Below are 21,821 nucleotides of genomic sequence, written 5' to 3' on the forward strand. Positions count from 1 at the left end.
TAGAAAAAATGCCATAACTAAAATGGTATAAAACATAAATTTCTGGATAATTCGACTAATAGAATTTTTATGGCGTTTTTATGTTTTTGTGACGTTATCATTAAAAATGATAAACAGTAATACCTAAATTTAAAAGCTCTAGTATCACTTAGATACTTGTGCGATTCTGTAGAGCTGTTTCAAACTGACGGTCATTCAACGTTCAATAGCGGCTATGTCAAAATAATAATAATTTGGAATACCGCTAATAATTAAGTAGTCTTCAGCTTTTATGTATTTATTGGCATCTCTCAAAAATATGAGATCATCTAAATTTTCTTTGAGAGAAAATATATGGCTATATAATACTATATCTTAGTAAACACAAGAAAGAGTTATAATCTTTCAATGGGAGTAAGTTTGGGAAAATTTTCTTAATTGCATGGTAACGATATTAAACAGCGCGAAACAATCGCACAAAAATTAAGGAACATACTGAGTGACACAAGCGTTTTAAAATGATGTAAGTTTCATATATTATTATTTATGAAAAATGTTTATCGGAATGTGCGAAATAAGAAAAATAACTTGGGCTATTCAAGTATTTTCCACCGAAGTGCAAAGCTACCAAATTATGAGAGTAGGGATTAGGTAGGTAGAATTCTGTTTGTGCTGTCGCCATTTTAAAATTTCGAAATACAATCTACAAAAAACGAGAAACGTTTTGAATGTCACAAGAGCTGTCAAAAGATATATGACATATCATAAAGTGACGCCACTTTTGTTAAAAAAAACCTTTCTGATTGAAAAATAAATAAGGAAGGTGACGTCTTATTTTGACAGATACCGATAAATAAACAAACCTATCCTATCATAACGTGGGAAAATGGCGAAAAAGTGATGTAAAATGTAACGTCAAAATGGAAATTACGTCCAAAATATGACATCATGTTTCTCATAAAAGAAGCATGTCATATTTTGAAAGACACCAATAAAAAACAAACAAATTCTATCATAATCTGGAAAAATGGAAAAGCTTAATACCATCGGTGCCTTAGTTCATTGACCACAAATTTATTACATTAAGTTTTACGTTATTACATTAATTTTTTATTGTTTTACGGTTTAGAAAATAGTTTAAACGAACTCTACACGTGTGAAAATGATTCTTAATAAATCTTAGCAAAGGACAAATGTTCACAGTGGAAATGAAATCAAAAACTGATAGATTTGGAGAAACGTGAATTACCAATAATAAAACTTAACCAACAAAACTGAGATATTGATGGAAGAGTTATCTTGAGAACATTAGAATACAGTAAATCACGGTAGACATAAAAAGACAACATAAATCTACTTTAAGATATATTAACTAAATTGCTGTAATGTTTGAAAACAAACAAAAAGAGGGAATACATCTTGTGTTCTACTATAAATCATTTAAATAATAATATAAATGTAATATTATTCAGCTGTTAAACGTATTAGGGGATGATCCATTTATTTTAGCGGTACAAGGTATGTTAAAAAAATATCCAGAATTTTTAAATTTCGCGGGTTTGGAGTGGCCAGTCGTAAAAGTTTTTTTATTACGTTGGTATACATGCCCTAAAGTATAAAAACTTGCAGCTATATTCATTATTTATCTTGTCTGTGACTGCCATTAGGGTTCGAAGGTTTTAATGAGCTCGGCGATTTTCATTTACTTATTTAAAAAAAAGTGGAATAGTAAGCGGTACTGCAGATTATTGTGGAGCTTCATACTGCTTTCTGTATTTTTAAAATTTACATTTACATTTACAATAAAGTAATTTTATTATTTATTTATTTTTTATATTTTAAACAAATTCAGTAAACTATTGTGTTTGCTCCGAACGTCACCTGTTAACGTATTAACAAAGCATACTTTGTTTACTTATGACAAACCTGTCAAATTCAGACCAACTATTAATAAAATATAAATAATTATCATTTGATAGTAAAGTTAACTATTATATAAACCCAATTCCTTAATATGTTTGAAAATATTAATTTTATTGATATGAAATTATTTTAAAATGAGAATTATTAAAAAATTTAAACAGATTATTCATGGTTTTTATTAATGGGATGACATTTATGCCTTTCTTAAATTTTGACAATGGTTACAATTTGTTGAATAATTTGTTGACTTCTCATTTAATGTCTATATTTTGTTAGCTATTTTTCATGCTGTTTTTAATTTAAACCTGCTTAGAGTAAATATATTACTAGAAACGAATTGATCGGGAGTAGTGAATCGATGTCAAGAACCACTATTCTATGACGCTACCCGTGACGACGCCAGGTTGTGGCGATAGTTACATAACGCATGCCTTAGCATTTTACTGTAGAGAAAAGTAGTATAGAAGCCTATAGTTTCCTAGTATAGAAGCCTATAGTTTCCTAGTATAGAAGCTTCGATTCAAAAATGGATCAAAAAATTTGTATTAAATTTTGCGCAAAAAAAAGTGTAACAAAGTGTGTAAAATGTTAACAAAGACCTATGGTAAATATGTTATGAAAAAAACAAGAGTTTAGGCGTGGTATAAGCGTTTCTAAGATGGTCGTGAAGATGTTGAAGATGATATAAGCCCCGGACGCCCCAGCACATCAAGAACTGATGAAAACATAAAAAAAAACCACAGAAATGGTTATGAACGACCGCCGAATCACAATCGGAGAAGTCGCTGATAAAGTTGGCATATCAATTGGTTCATGCCATGATAATTTTTTAAACGTTTTGGGTATGAAACGTGTTTCGAAACAGGTGACAAAGCATGGATTTATAGACACGACGTTAAAACTAAGGTTCCATCGTCCCAGTGGGGGCATTCTGGTTCGCCAAGATCAAAAAAGCTCGACAAATGCGGTCGAACGTGAAGGTTATGCTCACTGTCTTCACGAGATCAAACTGTCAATAAAAACTACTACCTACAAGTTCAACGCCGTGTGAGACATTCCGAAAAAAAAAAGACCTGGTTTGTGGAAAAACAAACTATGGCTTTTGCTTCACGATAATGGACCAGCTCCCACTTTATAGTTTGTTCGTGATTCGTTTTGGCCAAAAAAAAAAACGTCATGTGGTACACCGAGGAGGGGAAACATAGCTTTATTATCGTCTACGCATGAAGCGATGGTTTTTAATTTGATTTAATTTAATAAAATTTAACTTGAATTGAATTTAATTGAAGTCAATTGAATTGAATTCAATTTAATTTAATTGAATTCAATTACATTCGATTCGATTATTTTATTTTTTAATACGTTTATGTATTTACTGCATTTATACACTCCAAGTAGTGTGTGGTCGCACGATTTGCGTTTAACTGCGCTTCATCGCGTTTTTATATTTTCATACCTCTGCGCAATCCATTTCACCGATCAACACATTCTATCCGGAACCGCGATAAGAAAGCTATGCTTCTAACAATACTGTAATGATTCCCCAGCCTCCATATTAGCCAGTCATGGCTCCGTGTGACTTTTTCCTATTTCCAAAAATAAAGAAAACTTTAAAGAGCCGTCATTTCACAAGCTTAAATGACATTAAAAGCGCATCGCTGATAGAACTACTGCTATCCCAAAGATCGAGTGTGAGAAGTGTCAAGGATTGGCAGTATAATAATAAATATTTTTCTCAAAAAACGAAAATTCCGGGTATTTTTTGAACACAACTATAAATATAATATATTAATTCAATCCGCACAAGTGCAAAAAAAGTAAAGACGATACCATGTAAAACATACATACAATAATAAATATATATCAACAAACCTGCCGGCTTAAGAAAGTCATAGAGCTTCTATTAACCCATGCAAAATTGGCAGCAGCTGCCATACTCTTCAAATAATCCTGACCTTCTTGACTGTTGATTCTGGCACATGCCAACTGCCTGTCGTTAGTTTCAATATTGTCCCTCTTCATGGCTTTTTCCATCTGAACAAGAGCATCTGTAGCAACTTGATGACCAAAACCACGACTTCCTGAGTGAATCATAACACAAATTTGTCCTTTTTCTTCAATACCCATCTTACTGGCTGCCCATTTGTCATAGATTTCTTCTACTACTTGGATTTCGGCATAGTGGTTGCCAGCTCCCAACGTTCCTAACTTTAAAATTATATTAATATAAGTATAAATTGTAACATTTCATTTACAATGTAGTAGAGTTTTTATGATCTGATTTGGACAAGCATAAAATTAGTCGATTTTAAGTACCTCTGTCGATCATGGCCATGATCATTTTTAGAGATTATTGTCCAATATTTATGTAAAATTTATAGATTTTTGGTTACACCTGTTAACATTCCTATTGGAATAGTTAGTATTATGTTAAACCGCAATGAAAAATCTCACATTTCCAATTTTAAAAATTGGTAATCTAATCATGACGCAGAGATAGTTTAAACAACAAAAATCAAAATTAAACAAATTTTGTTTTTATTACTTGGTGAAAAATTCTTTAAATAATTTAATTTTATCTGACTCATTTATATTGACAATTCAGACATAAATTATGCATTTTAGAGTACACGACTTTGCGAAATTAGACAGACAGACAGATAAATTTTAGAGTAGACAGACGAACACTGCCTCATGTTCATGGTTTTAAGATCCTCTCTACGTCGTCTATCCATCTTTTACGGTGCCTTCCTCTTGTTCTATTTCCTTGGAGCTTCCATCTCTGGACTACTTTTACAGCTCGATTTTATATGTCTGTTATTTAAAAACATAAATGATATATATCCTCGATATGTTATTGACTTACTAATAGTGGTATTTTCTTTTTACTGATATCTTCTTTTAAGAGCGTAGGCGCAAAATTTCGGGCTAATGCTTTTTAAATGCAATCATTTTTTTCGAATCCTGAGAAAACTAACAAATATTTTTGAAAAATTTAAACGCAGAATGAAAGATTACATTATTACCGAGGGCCGAAAGTCCCTTAGAATAAACAAAAAGTATTTTTGAATGAGATATTTGAAATTAAAAATCACACTAAAATTTTCTCTTTTTTTTTTCACCCCTGTAACTTATTAAAATAAACATTATAGAAATTTTCATGGACTTTCGGCCCTCAGTAATAATGTAGTCTTTCATTCTGCGTTTAAATTTTTCAAAAATACTTATTAGTTTTCTCAGGATTCGAAAAACATGAATGCATTTAATTAGCATTGGCCCGAAATTTTGCGCCTACGCTCTTAATATGGGTAACCAGATCCTACAGCATTCTGCCGAGGAATTTGCGACGCAATTGGAATTATTTAGCATAATTAGAGCAGCTTCTTTGATTTTTCTATTTTTACCATCTGTTTCTTTTAGGACTATACTTGAATCGTTCGGTTGAACCCTATGATTATTTTCCCATGTGTGTTTACATATTTGAAATCTATCAAATTCTCAATTTTTAATATAATATTGATGTTCACTTATTCTAACATTTAATGGTCTCTATGTTTCCCCTAAATAAAAATGATCGCATTCACATGGTATTTTTTAAATACAAATGTTGTGAATTTATTAAAAGGTTCAATATTTATAACACTTACGGATTTAATTTATTTCTTTATTTATATTAACTTATCTGACAATAATTTATTATATCCGTACGTACAAATTCGCGAGCGCGGGTCTTGAGTATTAACTGCCCTCCATATAAAAATGTTGTATTTATATACGAAATCCTGATATACTAGAACAGCATCGAAAGATCGAGAAGTTTAGCCGGCTCATTCACCATAATTTTGGTTCTAGACTTCCACCGAAATTTCTACAATAAAACAGAATAATTAGTCATAAAAGTTAGGCCAGTATATTTATCGTAACATTGCCCCCCTCTTAAAAGATGGTTCCTCCTGGAACCTTGTCGGGACTGGAACCGGAACTGTATGCTGGTATCGGCAACTGGACCCTCTTTTACAACTTCCAGTTGTATAAAAATGACAAGGGACGGTTTTCTCTCCGCACCAGTAACTATGCGGATTGCAACAGACTAACACCTGGACTTCGGTGTCTTTAAAGATCTCCTCCACCATATTTCGGATAACCCTCCAATCTAATTGGCGGCACTCCAACTTTGGCATGGCTAACTTTTGCACGTCGGACTCTAGTACGTGCCCTCTCAATTGAAGTAAGGCTTCCCATACATCTCGGTAGGTAGGTTGGTCACGGGCAGTGTCTTTTGTTACCAGGTAGAAAAGGTAACGTGATGCATCTTGGAGTTTCAAGGTTTTACCGGGAGCTGGCACTTGGCATTGAAGTTCTGCAACTCGACCAAACTTCCTTCGAAAGACGGATGCCAACCCTGGTGCGTCTTTGATACTGGCCGGGATGGTAAGGGCCAGCGAGTAGTCATCGGGGAGCGCGAGTAGATCTTGCTTTTCTTCAGTGGTAACACCATGTCTCGCTTTACCGGTACCTCCATAGGCACCCATGAATTCCTCAAACGTGAGGTCAGACACATCTTGGACTTGGTTTACTTCCACTTCTTCATCTACGTCGTGGTCACCTTCGAAAGATGCCAACCGGTTATGGTGTACTATCATCGGCTTTCCCCTCGGAATCTTGTTTATTCGGTAGATGACATCGTTGATCTTCTCCATGATGAGGTATGGACCTTCCCAAAACTGCTGCAATTTGGGAGAACAACCTTTTCGCTTCTTGGGATTATACAGCCATACTTTGTCGTTCTTCTTAAAGCAACCCTTTTCGGCTTGTGTATCGTACCGTTTCTTCATTCGGTCGCTAGCAATCTGAAGGTGGGAACGGACCAACTCATGTACATCGTCCATTCTTCTTCGTAATTCGATCACATAATCTTCACCTGCTACATCTTCTCCAGGTCGACACCCAAATTCTAGATCACAAGGTAGTCGCATTTCGCGTCCGAATAGGACTCTGGCTGGTGTCTGGCCCGTTGATTCGTTAACAGCAGATCTGTAGGCCATTGTGAAGAACGGAAGGTATTGGTCCCAGTCTCGCTGATGATCGGACACCATCTTTGTCAAATACTTGCCAACTGTCCTATTCATTCGTTCTACCATACCATCCGATTGCGGATGATACGCGGTAGTTCTTGTTTTCTTCATGCCTAGTCTATCACATATTCCTTGGAATAGATCACTTTCGAAGTTCCTGCCTTGGTCACTATGGATCTCCAAAGGCACTCCAAATCGGCTGATATATTCTTGGATCAACTTATCTGCAACGGTGGCGGCCTTCTGGTCTGGAAGTGCGTAAATCTCGACCCACTTAGTGAAGTAATCCATTACTACCAACATGTACTTGCCCCCATTTTCACTTTCTGGAAATGGCCCTGCAATGTCCAAAGCTATTCTTTCAAACGGGCTTCCAACATTATATTGTCTCATAGGAGCTCTCCTTTTCCGGTGAGGCCCGTTACTCGTAGCACAAATAGTACATTTCTTACACCAGTCTTTTACGTCGTCGGAACTGTTCATCCAATAAAACCGTTCCCGAATTCGCTGAAGGGTTTTCCTTACACCAAAATGCCCTCCCGATGGACTGTCGTGTAACTGACGAAGTACTTCGGCTATTCTGCTCTTTGGAATCACCAACTGTCTTCTTTTCTCTGAACCGTCATCATTTTCCAGGACTCGTTTGAGCAAGCCATCTTCGATGATAAATGAGTCCCACTGGGCCCAATACGTCTTAACTACTGAGCATAGGTTTGATATTTCCTGCCAAGGTGGTCGACGGTTTTCCTCTTTCCATTTTCGGATTTTCTGTATAACTGGATCTCTCTCTTGTTCTTCCCTTATCTTAGTGGGCGTCCAGTCGTCGTTGACAATCGTCGTTCTTAGCACTGCTGCTTCCTTGGATTCCGTTTTGTTGCAGTGGGGACACTCTGCTGGGCATGGCCGTCTGGAAAGAGAATCAGCGTTTCTGTGGCTAACTCCGGCTCGGTGCTCAATCTTAAAATCGTATTCTTGGAGTCGTTCGATCCACCTGGCTATCTGACCCTCTGGATTCTTAAACTGCATCAACCACTTAAGGGCGGCATGGTCGGTTCGGATTAAAAACTTCCTTCCATAGAGGTATTGATAGAAGTGCTCTACTGATTTCACTACTGCCAGAAGTTCTCTTCTCGTGACGCAATAATTCCGCTCAGGTTTTGAAAGAACTTTACTAAAATATCCGAGGACTCGTTCCTGTCCTCCTTGAATCTGAGACAGCACTCCTCCAATTCCCACATTACTTGCATCTGTATCTAAGATGAACTCTCCTTCTGGCAGTGGATACCCTAAAATTGGTGCTGTTATTAAATGCTTTTTCAAGGTCTCAAAGGCATTTTGGCAGTCTGTATCCCAGCGGTAATCTCTTGCTTCCTCCGTAAGTCGCGTTAATGGCTTAGCGATATCTGCAAACTTCTTAATAAACCTCCGGTAGTAAGTACATAGTCCAAGAAAACTTCTCACTTGATGTTTGTCAGTTGGTTTTGGCCATTCCTTAATGGAATCGATTTTTCCCTTATCCACGGCCACTCCTTCTTTACTGACTATATGACCCAGATAATTGACTTTACCTTGAAATAGCTGGCACTTCTTGGGGTTTAGCATCAATTGGGCAGCTTTAAGTCGATTAAAAACGTTTTCTAAATTCCTCAAATGATCTTCGAATGTCTCCCCCAAGACGATTATGTCATCTAAATAAACCAGGCATGTTTTCCAAGATAACCCTCTCAACACATTTTCCATAAGCCTCTCAAATGTCGCAGGAGCATTACAAAGTCCAAATGGCATAACGTTGAATTGCCACAATCCAGATCCTGTGGTGAAGGCTGTCTTTTCTTTATCTACTGGGTCCATTTCTACCTGCCAGTATCCAGACTTCAAATCCAAAGTGGAAAACAATTTACTTCCAGCCAATGTGTCCAATGTGTCATCGATCCGAGGCAGACGATAACTATCTTTCTTGGTAACGTTGTTCAGCAAACGGTAATCCACACAGAACCTCGTCGTTCCGTCTTTCTTCTTAACCAGGACCACCGGAGAGACCCATGGGCTCGTAGAAGGTTCTATCACCCCGTCTTTCTTCATTTCCTGAACAATCGTTTCAGCTTCCTCTCTTTTCGCCTGTGGTAATCGTCGAGCTGTTTGACGAATTGGCTTAGCATTACCAGTATCAATTTTATGCTTAACAACGGTAGTTCTTCCCGTCTTTCCTCCTTTCGGTACGAAAATATCACGATACTGCCGAAGAAATTCCCTTAATTTCCTTTTTTCCATCTGATTTAGAGACTGTCCTGCAACTGCAACCATTTGGTCGAATTTGTCGTTGGAATTATCAGATGTTGTCGCCTGACGGATTATGGATGTCACAGGTACACAAGTTCCTACTTTTGTCTCTTTCTTTATGGTCACTGGGTAGTCGTTGACATTGATAAGTCTCACAGGAATTTCCTTAGCCGAAGTCACCAATTCCTTTCCAATTATGATTCCACGGCCAACCTCATCGTCGTGGTTCCAAGGCTCCATCATAACAGGTCTCCCTTCGTCCACAAATCCCTGTAGCCGCGCTACTATGATCGTTTCGCTTCTCGCAGGCACGACTGTATCTTCTGTAATGGCTGCTTGCACAGTGTTGTCATTATGTGGATGGAGAAATACCTCCTCGTTGCCAACTTTGATTACCTTATTCTTAAAATCCAATTGGAATCCATGCATATTCATTACGTCCATTCCTAATATAACATCCTCTTCGATGTCAGCAACTATAACAGTATGGACGAACTTTTCTGCTCCAATTCCCAATTGTACCTGGATTTCTCCATGAATGTTAGCATTTTCACCTGTAGCGGTCCGAAGTCGCAACCTCGTTGGTAACAGTTTCTTTCGGCTGTTTATAACTGTCGGGCGTATAATGGTTCTGGTCGCTCCGGTATCCACCAACAACGTATGTCTTTTACCATTTATGTCTCCATCTACATATACACTATCTTCACGACATTTCAAAGAAGCTATTAGTATGAGAGGGTCTTTGGAAAAGTTTTGGGTCGAAGCTGCCCCCCTAAGGCTGACCCGTTCTAGTTTTCCTGATGGTGAGTTTCTTGATTTGCGTCGTACCTAGGGTGCTTACAGGAGCTTCGCACGTGTCCTATTTCGCCACAATTCCAGCATCTGATGGTCTTCGTTTTCTTGTATGTCATACTCTTAATCATATTAACGAGCTGGTCAAGTTTATCTTCATCTTCTTCCTCTTTTACAGTCCTAACTTTACTGTACCCTCCAGAGGCCTGCGTAGCTGACTCGTATTCGAGGGCGGCGGATAAGACATCAACCAGCGTCTTGTGACGAGCTAATCGTAGTGTTCTCTGCATTTCATGATCACGAAGACCATCAATAAACGTTTGAACGGCCAACTTTTCCATCATGTCTTCGGGAGCTGTTGGATAAGCATATCGTACTAATCTGGCAATATCTACCTCATATTCTTGAAGAGCCTCATCTTTCTTCTGTCTACGATTTTTAAGCTGCGACTGATATACATGCTCCAAATGTTCGTGGCCATATCGCATATTTAACCTCTTCTTCAGTTGTTCGAAATCATCGGTCTCCTCTACGGCTATGGTCTGAAGCACATCTAAGGCATCTCCTCGAAGAGCGATAGTCAGGTTTACAGCCTTTTCTTTTTCAGACCATCCATTTGCTCTTGCGGCTGATTCGAACTGTTTCATGTAGTTGTTCCATGATGATTTTCCGTCGAAAGTTGGGACTTTAACATGAATAGAACCTCCACTTCCTTCAAATTTCGGCCGTGTCTCCAACTTAAATTTCGTCTCGTCTTCTTTTATCTCCACTGTAATCGGATTGTTACCTCTCTCTGCTGTCCCTGTTTCTTCCATCTTCCTTTCCATCTCTTTAATCTTTTCTTCGAAGGCCAACTTATCGGCAGCAACTTGGTTTTTTAACGAAGATATTCTATCGTCCAGGGCAGACATCTCAGAAGTGACTTTAGAGATTTCTGAAGAGATGTTAGCAGAAACTTTGCTTTCCAGGGAAGAAATCTCGTTAGAAACTTTGCTTTCTAAAGAAGCGATGTCGCCGGAAACTTTCGAAATATCGCCAGAAACTTTGTTCTCTAATGATGCGATATCACCGGAAACTTTGGCTACATCAGAAGAAACTTTCGAAATATCGTCAGAAACTTTGTTCTCCAATTTCGAAATCGACGAGATGACAGCATCTTCAAATATATAAGTCTCTGGATCTAGACCTTCTTCTAGCAAAGCGTTCTTTAGTCGTTGGACTAACTCAGCCTTTTTTCCGGTAGAAGCTAATTCTCTGTCTTCGAGATGTCTTCTTAAATTCGTCACTGTGAGCTCATAAATCGTAGCCATTTTCACAATTTATTTTACGTATTCACTTGTATTATTATTATAAGTCTAATTTATGTTCGATCTCACTTCTGGCACCATTTGTTGTGAATTTATTAAAAGGTTCAATATTTATAACACTTACGGATTTAATTTATTTCTTTATTTATATTAACTTATCTGACAATAATTTATTATATCCGTACGTACAAATTCGCGAGCGCGGGTCTTGAGTATTAACTGCCCTCCATATAAAAATGTTGTATTTATATACGAAATCCTGATATACTAGAACAGCATCGAAAGATCGAGAAGTTTAGCCGGCTCATTCACCATAATTTTGGTTCTAGACTTCCACCGAAATTTCTACAATAAAACAGAATAATTAGTCATAAAAGTTAGGCCAGTATATTTATCGTAACACAATAAATTTGTTCTTTCTTGTTCATTGTTACCTGTTTAGTTTTAGATAAAATAGATCTCAATGTGTTTGTTATTTTGAATGTTGTTGATATGTTGAATTTATTTCCTATCGTTTTAAGTTCTTCTGATAATCCTTTTATGTGTGGTATTATTTTTCTCGTATTATTCCTTGTGGATGCTGTAGAATTTCGTTCTAAGTTGTTCTGTTCCTTTCGGTTGATTCTTAAAAATTCCTTGTTATAAACGATAAAAGATAATCATTTTTTAATAAAACAGATGTTTCTCCTCTAAGAACGAATTTTCATTAGAACAAGTAATTTTGGCTCTATCATATAAGAATTTAATAATTCCATTTTAAATATTGATATTATGATTTGATTTGTAATTTAGATATCTGTCGGTGTGTGTTATTTATATTCTTTTTCTATGGTAAATGTTATTGTCTCTTCTTTATCGGTTATATCATTCAAGAATGTGTCCAACAACTCTGATGGATGAGGTCGTATTGAGAATACATCATCTACATATCTCCACCGTACTGTGGGTTTTCAATTTTGTTTAGAAATAATATTTGTTTCAAAATCTTCCATAAATATATTGGGTAATAATGGAGATAAACTAGAGCCCATTGCTAGACCAAAATTTTGTTTATAGAATTCTTTATTTAGTCGAAAATGTGTACAATCACTACATAATGTCAATAACTCCATTATAGCTGATACATATAGTATAGTTGCCGATGTATCATCAGTCTCTAATTTTGTTTTAAAGTCTTATCTAATGGCACATTTGTAAAACTTACTAAAATTATTTGAATTACAATTCAATATTCGATAATTTATTTAAAAATATGTATTTTTTATAAATGTGTTATTTTTACTTTCGAATGGTTGTATAATATTGAACAAAAATTTTGTCAGCTTAATGAATTTTCGGTACTCCATAAAAATGAGGTGTCTTGCTGTAATGAGGTGTAATTAATCTTCTTTGATAATTTTTTAAATAATCTTTAAACTTGTATGAAGTTCTATATATTCTGTTGTATAAAGGCTTCATTGGACCCTTTGTTAATTTTGTATGAATTTATTAAAGGTCATTAATTTTGTTTTAATATTGAATTGTATATAATTGTTTTTTCATATAATGAAATTGAAACGTCAATAAACTTATTTTAAACTTCAATTGAGGCTTATTTCCCTTAAAATAGTAATTACTAAAATCCGTGGACACCCCCGCTTTCATAGGAGGTAAAAGCAAAACTACGAGTCTGATTCGGCTGAAATTTTGACATTATCTGTCTACGAGAATGTATTACACGATAGTAGATTTCTCATGACACAGTGATGCCATCGGGAGGTGAGGCAAAGTACTTATCCGACCGCCTTATAGAAGTGATATAATATTGAGAGATGTGGTCATAATTGAAATTATTTTAAACTTAAATTGTGGCTCATTCCCAATAAAAATTGTAATTTAATTTTTCCATGTCTCTGTCGGTTTTTACTTTTCCATTATGGTCTTGAATGGCTTGAAGTTGTGAAATGAACTCTTGGGCCAAATATTTAACTTTTTTAAACAGTTCATGATTTTCATGGCGGTTTGCATGTTCTTCCAGTTCTTGACACACATTATTTATATGGTTGTTTTTATCTCTGGTGCATATACATTTTACTCTCCTGTTAACTTTCACTATTTCTTGGGTGTGGCTTCCTGTTTTTGTGATATGTTATAACATAACTGTTCTTTTTCCACTTATTCTAAGGTTTCCCCTGACAACCAATGTTTGTTTTTTTTTACTCTTTTTTCACTGAATATATCCAGCTTTTTAATCCATTCCACGTTTTATTTATGTCTTCTAATATTTGTGGTTTTTCTTTATCAGTTTTATCTGGAATTCTTGTGTATTATTTACCCTTAGCTGTATTTTTCTAGTTGTATGTAGTTTGAGCCTGCAGTTCATTTTTAGCAGTTTATGATCCACAGCATGCTCCAGGCATAGCTTTTATATTTAATAATGAGATCTTGCATCTTTTCCGCACGAGTATGTAGTCAATTTGATTTTTATGTTCTTTATTTGGACTAGTCCTTGTTGAGAGCTTGTTTATAAAGTGTATTCGTTATCACGCCTACTCATTTATTCGGATTTGTCCTTCTTTGGTATCCATACCATGTAAGTGTCTTTTTCTCATTATATTCAATTATATCCATATTCAATTGGTTTCTTATCTCTTGATTCCTTATTTTATCCATTCTGATGACTCCGCAAGAATTTCGCCGGAACTCCATCTCCACCACTCTTATTTTTTTGTCTAGTCCTCTGATTTATAGCCCATACGACACAATAGTTTTTGCTGTATTGAAAATTTTATAAATGTTAGGGAAATAAATCTTCTACTCACAATCCGTATCCATTCAAATTGAAAAATGATTGGGCTATCAAATGAATTGAAAATGATTGAAAACAGATTGGGCTATTTTTTCAGTTTTCCAATTTCTTCAATTTTAATAAAACCTATTGTGGATTGTGAGTAGAAGAAGACTTATTTCCCTAACATTCATGAATATGTGTTCGCGCCAGCAACCCTTTCATCATTTGAAAAGTTTATGTTTGTTGTTATTGTGTATGTTTTTATAACAGATAATTGGATACAATTTGTTAATGCAGATTCTTTTTGTCCTAATCTGTTCCTTGTTCTTTGTCAACATTTTTTGTGATTATGAACCACAGCTATTTACAATTTGCGATAGCTTTCATTTCTGTCATTCTCAATTGTCAGATTCTATATCTGTTCGCTGCATGTTATAAAATATTATGTTTTTTATAATTGACTTTAAAGTCCTGCTTTATTCTTTAAGTTTACTTAGTGTAAAGCTAGGTCCTCTTCGTCCTGGGCCATAAAGATTTCGTCAGTAAACCAAAGCCTGTACAAAGGAATAAATAAAAGATAAATTTTATATAGTGTTGGGGATGTGCAGGAGCCTCAGAGAAATCTTTGTGTAATTTAGTGGTTTATATAACGATGTTCTTTGGTTGCATTTATTAAACCGGTGTAGATCTGTAGGTTTTCCATCACCTCACTCTGTATGAACAGCTCTTTTCGCTCTCTTCGCTCCATTTTTGTCAAATAGACCCTTTCCATAGACTGATTCTGTAGTCGGCATTATGACTATTGCTCTGTAGTTCTCGCACTTACGTCGATTACCATTCTTAAAGAAAAACGGTATAGTTAAACTTTCCGGTTCTTGTGGGATTTTTGTTAATGTCTTTATTGAAAAGCATTAATATCGCCCAATTATGTTTTACCACTACATTCTTGATTTTAGTTCTGCTGTAATCCCTCCTAATTCTGTTGATGTATTGTTTTTAAATAACCTAATGCCATTTCTAAATTATTCACCTGTGTTATGATCATTTATTCTGATTCCAAAGTAGGTCTTCCCCCATTCTGCTCTTTAAAATGCTTTCGTGACTCAGTTAGTAGTATCAGTTAAGCTTGATATTTTTTCCATCCTGTTGAAATTATCCACCAGATGATTACTACGCTCTTAGTCTACTCTTACATTTACGATTATTTTCCATGATTCGAAATTTCTCGCGCCTCCTATGTCTGTTTATTTGTGTGTAAGCATGCTTCAACATACGCACTTTTCATTCGTTTTTTTTTTTAGTTTTTTTTAACCCTAATATTTTGCTGTTCGTAATCTTGATGATCTTTTGTCCTGATGATTTTTGATATATTGTTTTTTTCTTCAATATTTCTTGTTTAGTGTTTTTTTGGAGTCTATACTAGTGTCTTCTATTTTTTTATCCATGTAAATATGTAAATTTCTATACATCATTTATGTTTAAAGAAGCCATTCCATATCTCAGATTTTGTGGTTCACACAGTTCAACAATTCTTTTTCCGTTATTGTCACCATTCTCTTTGCTATAACATCCTATTACTTCATTTGTTTCTTTTCTTCAACTCTGTCGTTGAGGTCACCGGAAATAATTATTTCCTGTCCCTTTTTAATTATTAAGTTAAACATCCTATAAAGCTATATTTTTTCTCTTGTTTGGAGTCTTCAGTAGGTCCATAAGCGCCGAAGACTTTTCATCCATATCCAAAATAATTTCTTTTTTACCTATTTTAGATTGTTAACGCCTAATGCCCGAATAGCCATTAGGAGGGTCTTTTTGGCTCTGCTGCTCTCTTCACCATTGTGATATTTTCACCTTCAGAATGAATTCAAGCAAAAACTGTTCTATAAAATTTTACCATTTACCATTTAACATTTCGCCGAAAAAAATATTGTACACAAAAATCAAGCTTATAAATTATAGAGTGATTAGTTTTTAATTTTTGTAATCACAATACCAATGTTGCGTTATGCCCCATTGTAGGTAAATTTTTGTCCTTTTTTAAACAAATACTAAACTTTCAACATTACATAATGAAAAAAGGGTAAATTTTTTGAGGAAAATGTATAAAAACTTTTTTGAAGAAACCTTGAAAATTAGCTTTAGTAAAAAATGTTTGCATGAAAACTAACTGAGGTAATGTGCATCGTAAATAGATATTAGAATCATATTATAAATTATAGGACAAAATGTATATAACAGGAGTGGTAAAAGAAAAAAAATGCAAATATTTATGAAAGAACAGCATACTAAGAGGATCCTTCATTTAAAAATAATTTTCAAATAAAACAAATATTGCTTTCATGGGAAGGTCCAGCTATGTATAAGTGTATAAATATAAATAACTGAATTATGCTAATTGGTACTGATATGGATAAAAAGGCAAAACTATTAAAGCAAAGATAAAACCTTAAAATATTGGATATTGGACAAAAAATGCGCAATGTTAGTAGAATGAACAAAGAAGTGTTGTTAAGATAAATCTTAGACAGGCTACGCCATAGATGTACTAAATGCATAAAAAAAGGAATGATCATATTAATTTAGGACCAGCAGGGTATTGAAAAAAATATGAAAGTTGAATCTAACAAATTGAAGATCCCTAATGTCTAAGAGTTCAACAAATATAAATATAAGCAATAGTCTTATATAAATAACTGATATAAAAAATAATTACCTGTGGTAGGCCTCTCTTTTTGGCTCTCATACTGACTTTTGAAGGGTCGGCATTTAACATTCTCCCATACTCTTCACAATGTTCTTTATCCTCAGCCCAGATGTATCCCTCTCGAAGTGACCAGTCCATTCCCATCTCCAATGCTTCCTCAAGATCTTTTGCATTCATTGGTATAATACCTATAAAAATAGATTTAAACATTAATTAATTAAAAATACATGTACTTATTTAAGATTGTCAAGTGAAATTGTCCTTCTATGTTGTCTTCCAACAAAAGTATATTTATGAGAAGTATATTTATGTTAAATATTATTACTCTTTTTTGAGCTAATCATCTCAATAAACATCTTGTGGTTATAGTTAAAAAAAAACGATTTTAATTGGCATTTCTTGATCATTTCTATCAGATATATAATCTTTTTTAATTTACTTCAAAGGTTTCAGTTCCCAGCAACGTTATTTGTCTGTTACTAGTTTACCTATGACTTTCTTTAAGTTGGTATTAATAGCACAAAATAAGAAAACATAAGAAATGTAACTCAACATCTCGGAGATCATGTGTTTCTTTACCTCTACTCTGCTACGATCTGAAAATTAGGCTATATTCTGATTCCCCACTTTGGAGGTGATAGTATTTAAACTGAGCATAATGGCAGCATAACTAGGGACAGTTAAGACAATCTCTTTTTTTAAATATATATATATATATATATATATATATATATATATATATATATATATTATATGTATACACAAAAAGCAGTAAACGTACACAAAAAACAGTATCAATGCTGATCAACACAACTATTTGGATATACAGAAGAAGACATGACAAAGAAGTACCCTTTTTAGTTAACCAAGATTTCGCAAATCTTTTTCGCCATCAGGGTGCTACAATAAGTAAGATTAGTACAAATTACAGAATAAAAAATTATTTTATATCTTACACTATTTGAGAGTAGTTGTCAAGGTGTAAAAAAATTAAATATAAAACTCATCTGGCTCCTACAAATAATAGCATGTTTGTCTTAAAAAACTTTTTTACACAAAACACATATTTAAAAAACTTTTACAGACAAACATGTAAAATTATGTTGTAAAATCATCGCAGAAAATGTAGTTATACTATAATAATCCTAGGTTATACTTATACTTAATCAGAAACAAAACAATTGGTTGTAAATTAATAATTATTAACTTAAAACGACAGAATGTTGGATTTTAGTCTTCTAATGATAAAATATGTAGAATAGGTAGTATACCTGACAGGCGGTGGATTTTCTGAAAAAGGATATTCAAAAAGGCTTATTTTATCAAGTAGAAGAGATTATATCACTTATGAAATGAAACTTATATAATTGATGATTAATTGTCTTTATTAACAGATTTGTAGTTATCTAAAGTTAACAACCATGAGTATAAGTTGCTTAAATTGTTAGTATCTGTCTTTTTATTAATGGTTTCTTTCTCTTGAAAAATGAATTTTATAACTATATAGTATATATAACTATATAGTAGGTATATTATGTAAGTATATATAACTATAATCATATTATGAATATACAAAATTTACAAAAAGCTTGGAATTAGTGCAATATTTTATTATTTTAGTCGTGTTTTAACACTAGAAGCGCGACCGTTCCAATTTTGACCCATTTCGAAATTTATCTCTGTGCAGTAAATATTCTATACTTGCTATAGCCTTAAATTTTTATGATATTTTGTGAACTATCTGGTACATTACATACACAAAACTATATATCTACTATGATAACTAATTTTTTGTATTTTTACGAAAATACCTTAAAGCGTGGATGGGTCATTCTTGACCCAGCTGTATATATTAGTATAAATTATTTACAATTGATACATACTAATTTATATTGGAATTTAGGGGTTTACTACTTATAACTAATGACAATAGAATGAGAATGTCGAAATACATAATACCGTCTGAATGGAGGGGATACCATACTTCATTCGCCAGATCGTCCATCGAATCTCGATCTCACGTCGTTCCGTTCGTTCAGTTGAGTTTGAACTAGTGAAGTGGTAGTACGTCTATTTTTACTTTTATTGACTAAATATATAAAGTGTCGTGACCATGAATAATCGGCCTTTGACTCATCAACAACTTGTTGATGCAATGAATGAGATTTTAGAAGGCGAATCTGAAGGCGAAGTATTATACTCTTCATCTGATAAAGAGTGGTAACAACCAGCCCAAGTTGATTTTACGTCCGATGACGACACGGAACCGATAGTGCCTCAGTCTGAGAGTAACGTTGTTGAAGGTATGTTATATGTTTTTATGTGATAAGATGATGATACTATTTCGTACTTTTATGTATTTTGTCGTTCTGATGTAGAATGTATTTTTTTTTTTGATTCAGTGAATAACGACAGCCTATCCGCAGAAAGCAGAGGACTTGGTCGACGAAGCATGTAACGATGCGCTGGACTTTCAACAGTTCGAACCGTGGGAGTGTCGATAATCGCGCACCCATTTCCACGACGACACGACGAGGTGGGATCCGGAGCAGCTATTTAAAGCGAGCGACTGGCGGAATTAAGTGAGTCTTGTGGCTAACCGTCTAGGCTCCCTGGCTCGCTGGTGTATTGAATCTGCGAGCCGACAGAGAGCGGACAGAGAGACTTCCGTACTGAGGATTATACTCTGTCCTCAATCAAGCAGAACCGTGGGTATCGTGCATTGAACGTTACCGTATAGCGTGGATCTGCACAACCGAACATTTCGATTGCGAGTGCCTTTGGCGCTTCCGCTGGGTTGGAATTGGAATTTTTCTTTTACAGGCATCCGCCGGGGAATTCACTCTCGCGGGATCCAGACGGGGACATAGAATACATTTTATTTTTATTTTTTATTTTTGTATATACGTTGAAACTAATAGATTTATTTCTATTTCAACCTGTGTTTTACTAAGTCTGTCGCTTCGAAAGAGCTACCCGTTACAAGCAGACGTGGAAGTAGACGTGGCCGTAGTCAACCAGCGGTCAGAGCAGAAGGATGTAATTATGATGTTCTTTCTCAAATTCTTGTTGGCTCCGAAATTATAGCTCCTGATGGTACACTTTAGAAAATCGACGCATTGTATAATGCATCTGCTGGTAGAAGAGCACATCAAAACGTGTTCAAAGATATTTCCGGGCCTACACCATATGCCAAACGTCGTGTCGATGAAACGTGTAACAGTGTTTGACGACTTCTTATTCACGATAAAATTTTAAAACATATCACCGACTGTACTATTCAAGAAGCACGCAGAGTTCATTCAAACACTTGGTCTCAAACAATAAAAGAGTTAGAAGCATTTATAGCTATAATATATGAACGAGGAGCCATGGGAGCTAAAGGTATAGATTTGGATTCGCTGTGGTCCGAGAAGTGAGGCAATGCTTTTGTAAAAGCGGCAATGTCACGTGACAAATTTCGAGAAATAATGAAATATTTAAGATTCGATGTCAGGTCTACACGAAATTTGGTACAATTTCATTGCAAATTCAGAGCAGCTACGTTCCAGGACTATACATCACTGTCGACGAGCAACTGTTTCCATCGAAATGTAGGTGTAGGTTTACTCAGTTTATTGCCTCAAAACCCGATAAATATGGTCAAAAATACTGGATGGCCGTGGACAAAGACACAAACTACATTGTCAACGCCTTTCCGTATTTAGGGAAAGACGAAGCGAGACCAAATAACGAGCGCCTCGGTGATTATGTAAAAAAGTTGATGCAACCATATTTAAAAAAAAAAGGACAAAATGTTACGTGTGACAATTTCTTCACGTCACTATCACTGGCTGAATTTTTGAAAGCGAATAGTACTAGTCTCCTTGGTAATATGAATAAAGATCGACGTGAATCGGCTTGTGTAAAGAACGCGAAAGAAAATTTATACAGTACAATACTTCTAAAGACAGGTGATATCTCATTAATCGTTTATCAGGGCAAAAGCAACAAAAATGTGGTCATGCTTAGTACAATGCACTCGGATGTACAAATTGCATCCACTGAGAAAAAGAAACCTGATACTATTAAATTTTATAATGAGACAAAATATGGTGTTGATGTAGTGGACCAAATGGCACGCAAGTATTCAGTGAAAGCATCATCTAGGTGTTGGCCACTTCACACATTTTACAATTTACTGGACTTAGCTGGAATAAATGCCTGGATCTTATATAAATCAATGAATAAATCGCAAATAAGTCGCAGAAATTATATTCTAAAGCTAGGAGAAGAACTCTCAGAAAAATACGCAGGGACTAGAGCTGCTGTCAAACGAACTGCCATCCCAGATGAAATCGATGAACCTCAAAAAAAGTGAACATGTTGTGAAATCAAATCAGAGTGCTCTGGAAACAAATCATTTGTAAAATGCCACGAGTGTAAAAAAACAGTCTGTAAAAAATGCACTTCCACACAATATTTTGTATGTTCATTATGTAGGTAAGAGCACTATCTAGTAATGTTTTATATTAGATTTTCACTTCGTTTATTACTATTATTAATTATCAAATAAATATATGATATTTTGTTTCAAGTTTCCTTTTACATTTTCGACTCAGATCATACAGGTCAAAAGTGACCCGTTCACGCTTATAGGACTGGCAGAAATGTCAGCGCTTCTAGTGTTAAGTAGCTCAAGTATCAAATTTATAATTATGTCCACTTTATCAACCATCATTTTTAGCATATAACCAAATCTGGTAAGGCTGATTTTGCATGGAGGTCCAGCTGTGGATTCAAAACAAAATAATTATGTGACAAGCAATCAACCCTTTCTTAAGGAAGCTAATCAAATAGTGGTCGTGCAACTTAAAAATGTGAGATATTTATTTCTTATCCCAAAGATATTAACAGGAATTTGGAATTTCCTACTCGTTAGTTTCTGAGAGGGTTAAATCGTAAACAAACTGCTAATAGTATTTCATTGCAAGACCAAAGTATTGTTTAAT

At 34.9% G+C, this 21,821-nt stretch overlaps 1 protein-coding gene across 1 annotated transcript in view; it reads right to left on the bottom strand.

The window, feature by feature from the left end:
• The window catches only part of RtcB (RtcB RNA ligase), a 42,508-nt gene that overhangs the window by 16,145 nt on the left and 4,542 nt on the right, over positions 1 to 21,821 (bottom strand). The window contains exons 3-4 of the mRNA XM_072544476.1: positions 16,840 to 17,018; positions 3,775 to 4,110 (exon numbers count right to left, since the gene is read on the bottom strand). Of these exons, the coding sequence (XP_072400577.1) occupies positions 3,775 to 4,110; positions 16,840 to 17,018 (515 nt within the window). The remainder of the gene's footprint in view (positions 1 to 3,774; positions 4,111 to 16,839; positions 17,019 to 21,821) is intronic.

Source organism: Diabrotica undecimpunctata, chromosome 1 (assembly GCF_040954645.1).
Source record: "Diabrotica undecimpunctata isolate CICGRU chromosome 1, icDiaUnde3, whole genome shotgun sequence".
Classification (NCBI taxonomy): Eukaryota; Metazoa; Arthropoda; class Insecta; order Coleoptera; family Chrysomelidae; genus Diabrotica; species Diabrotica undecimpunctata.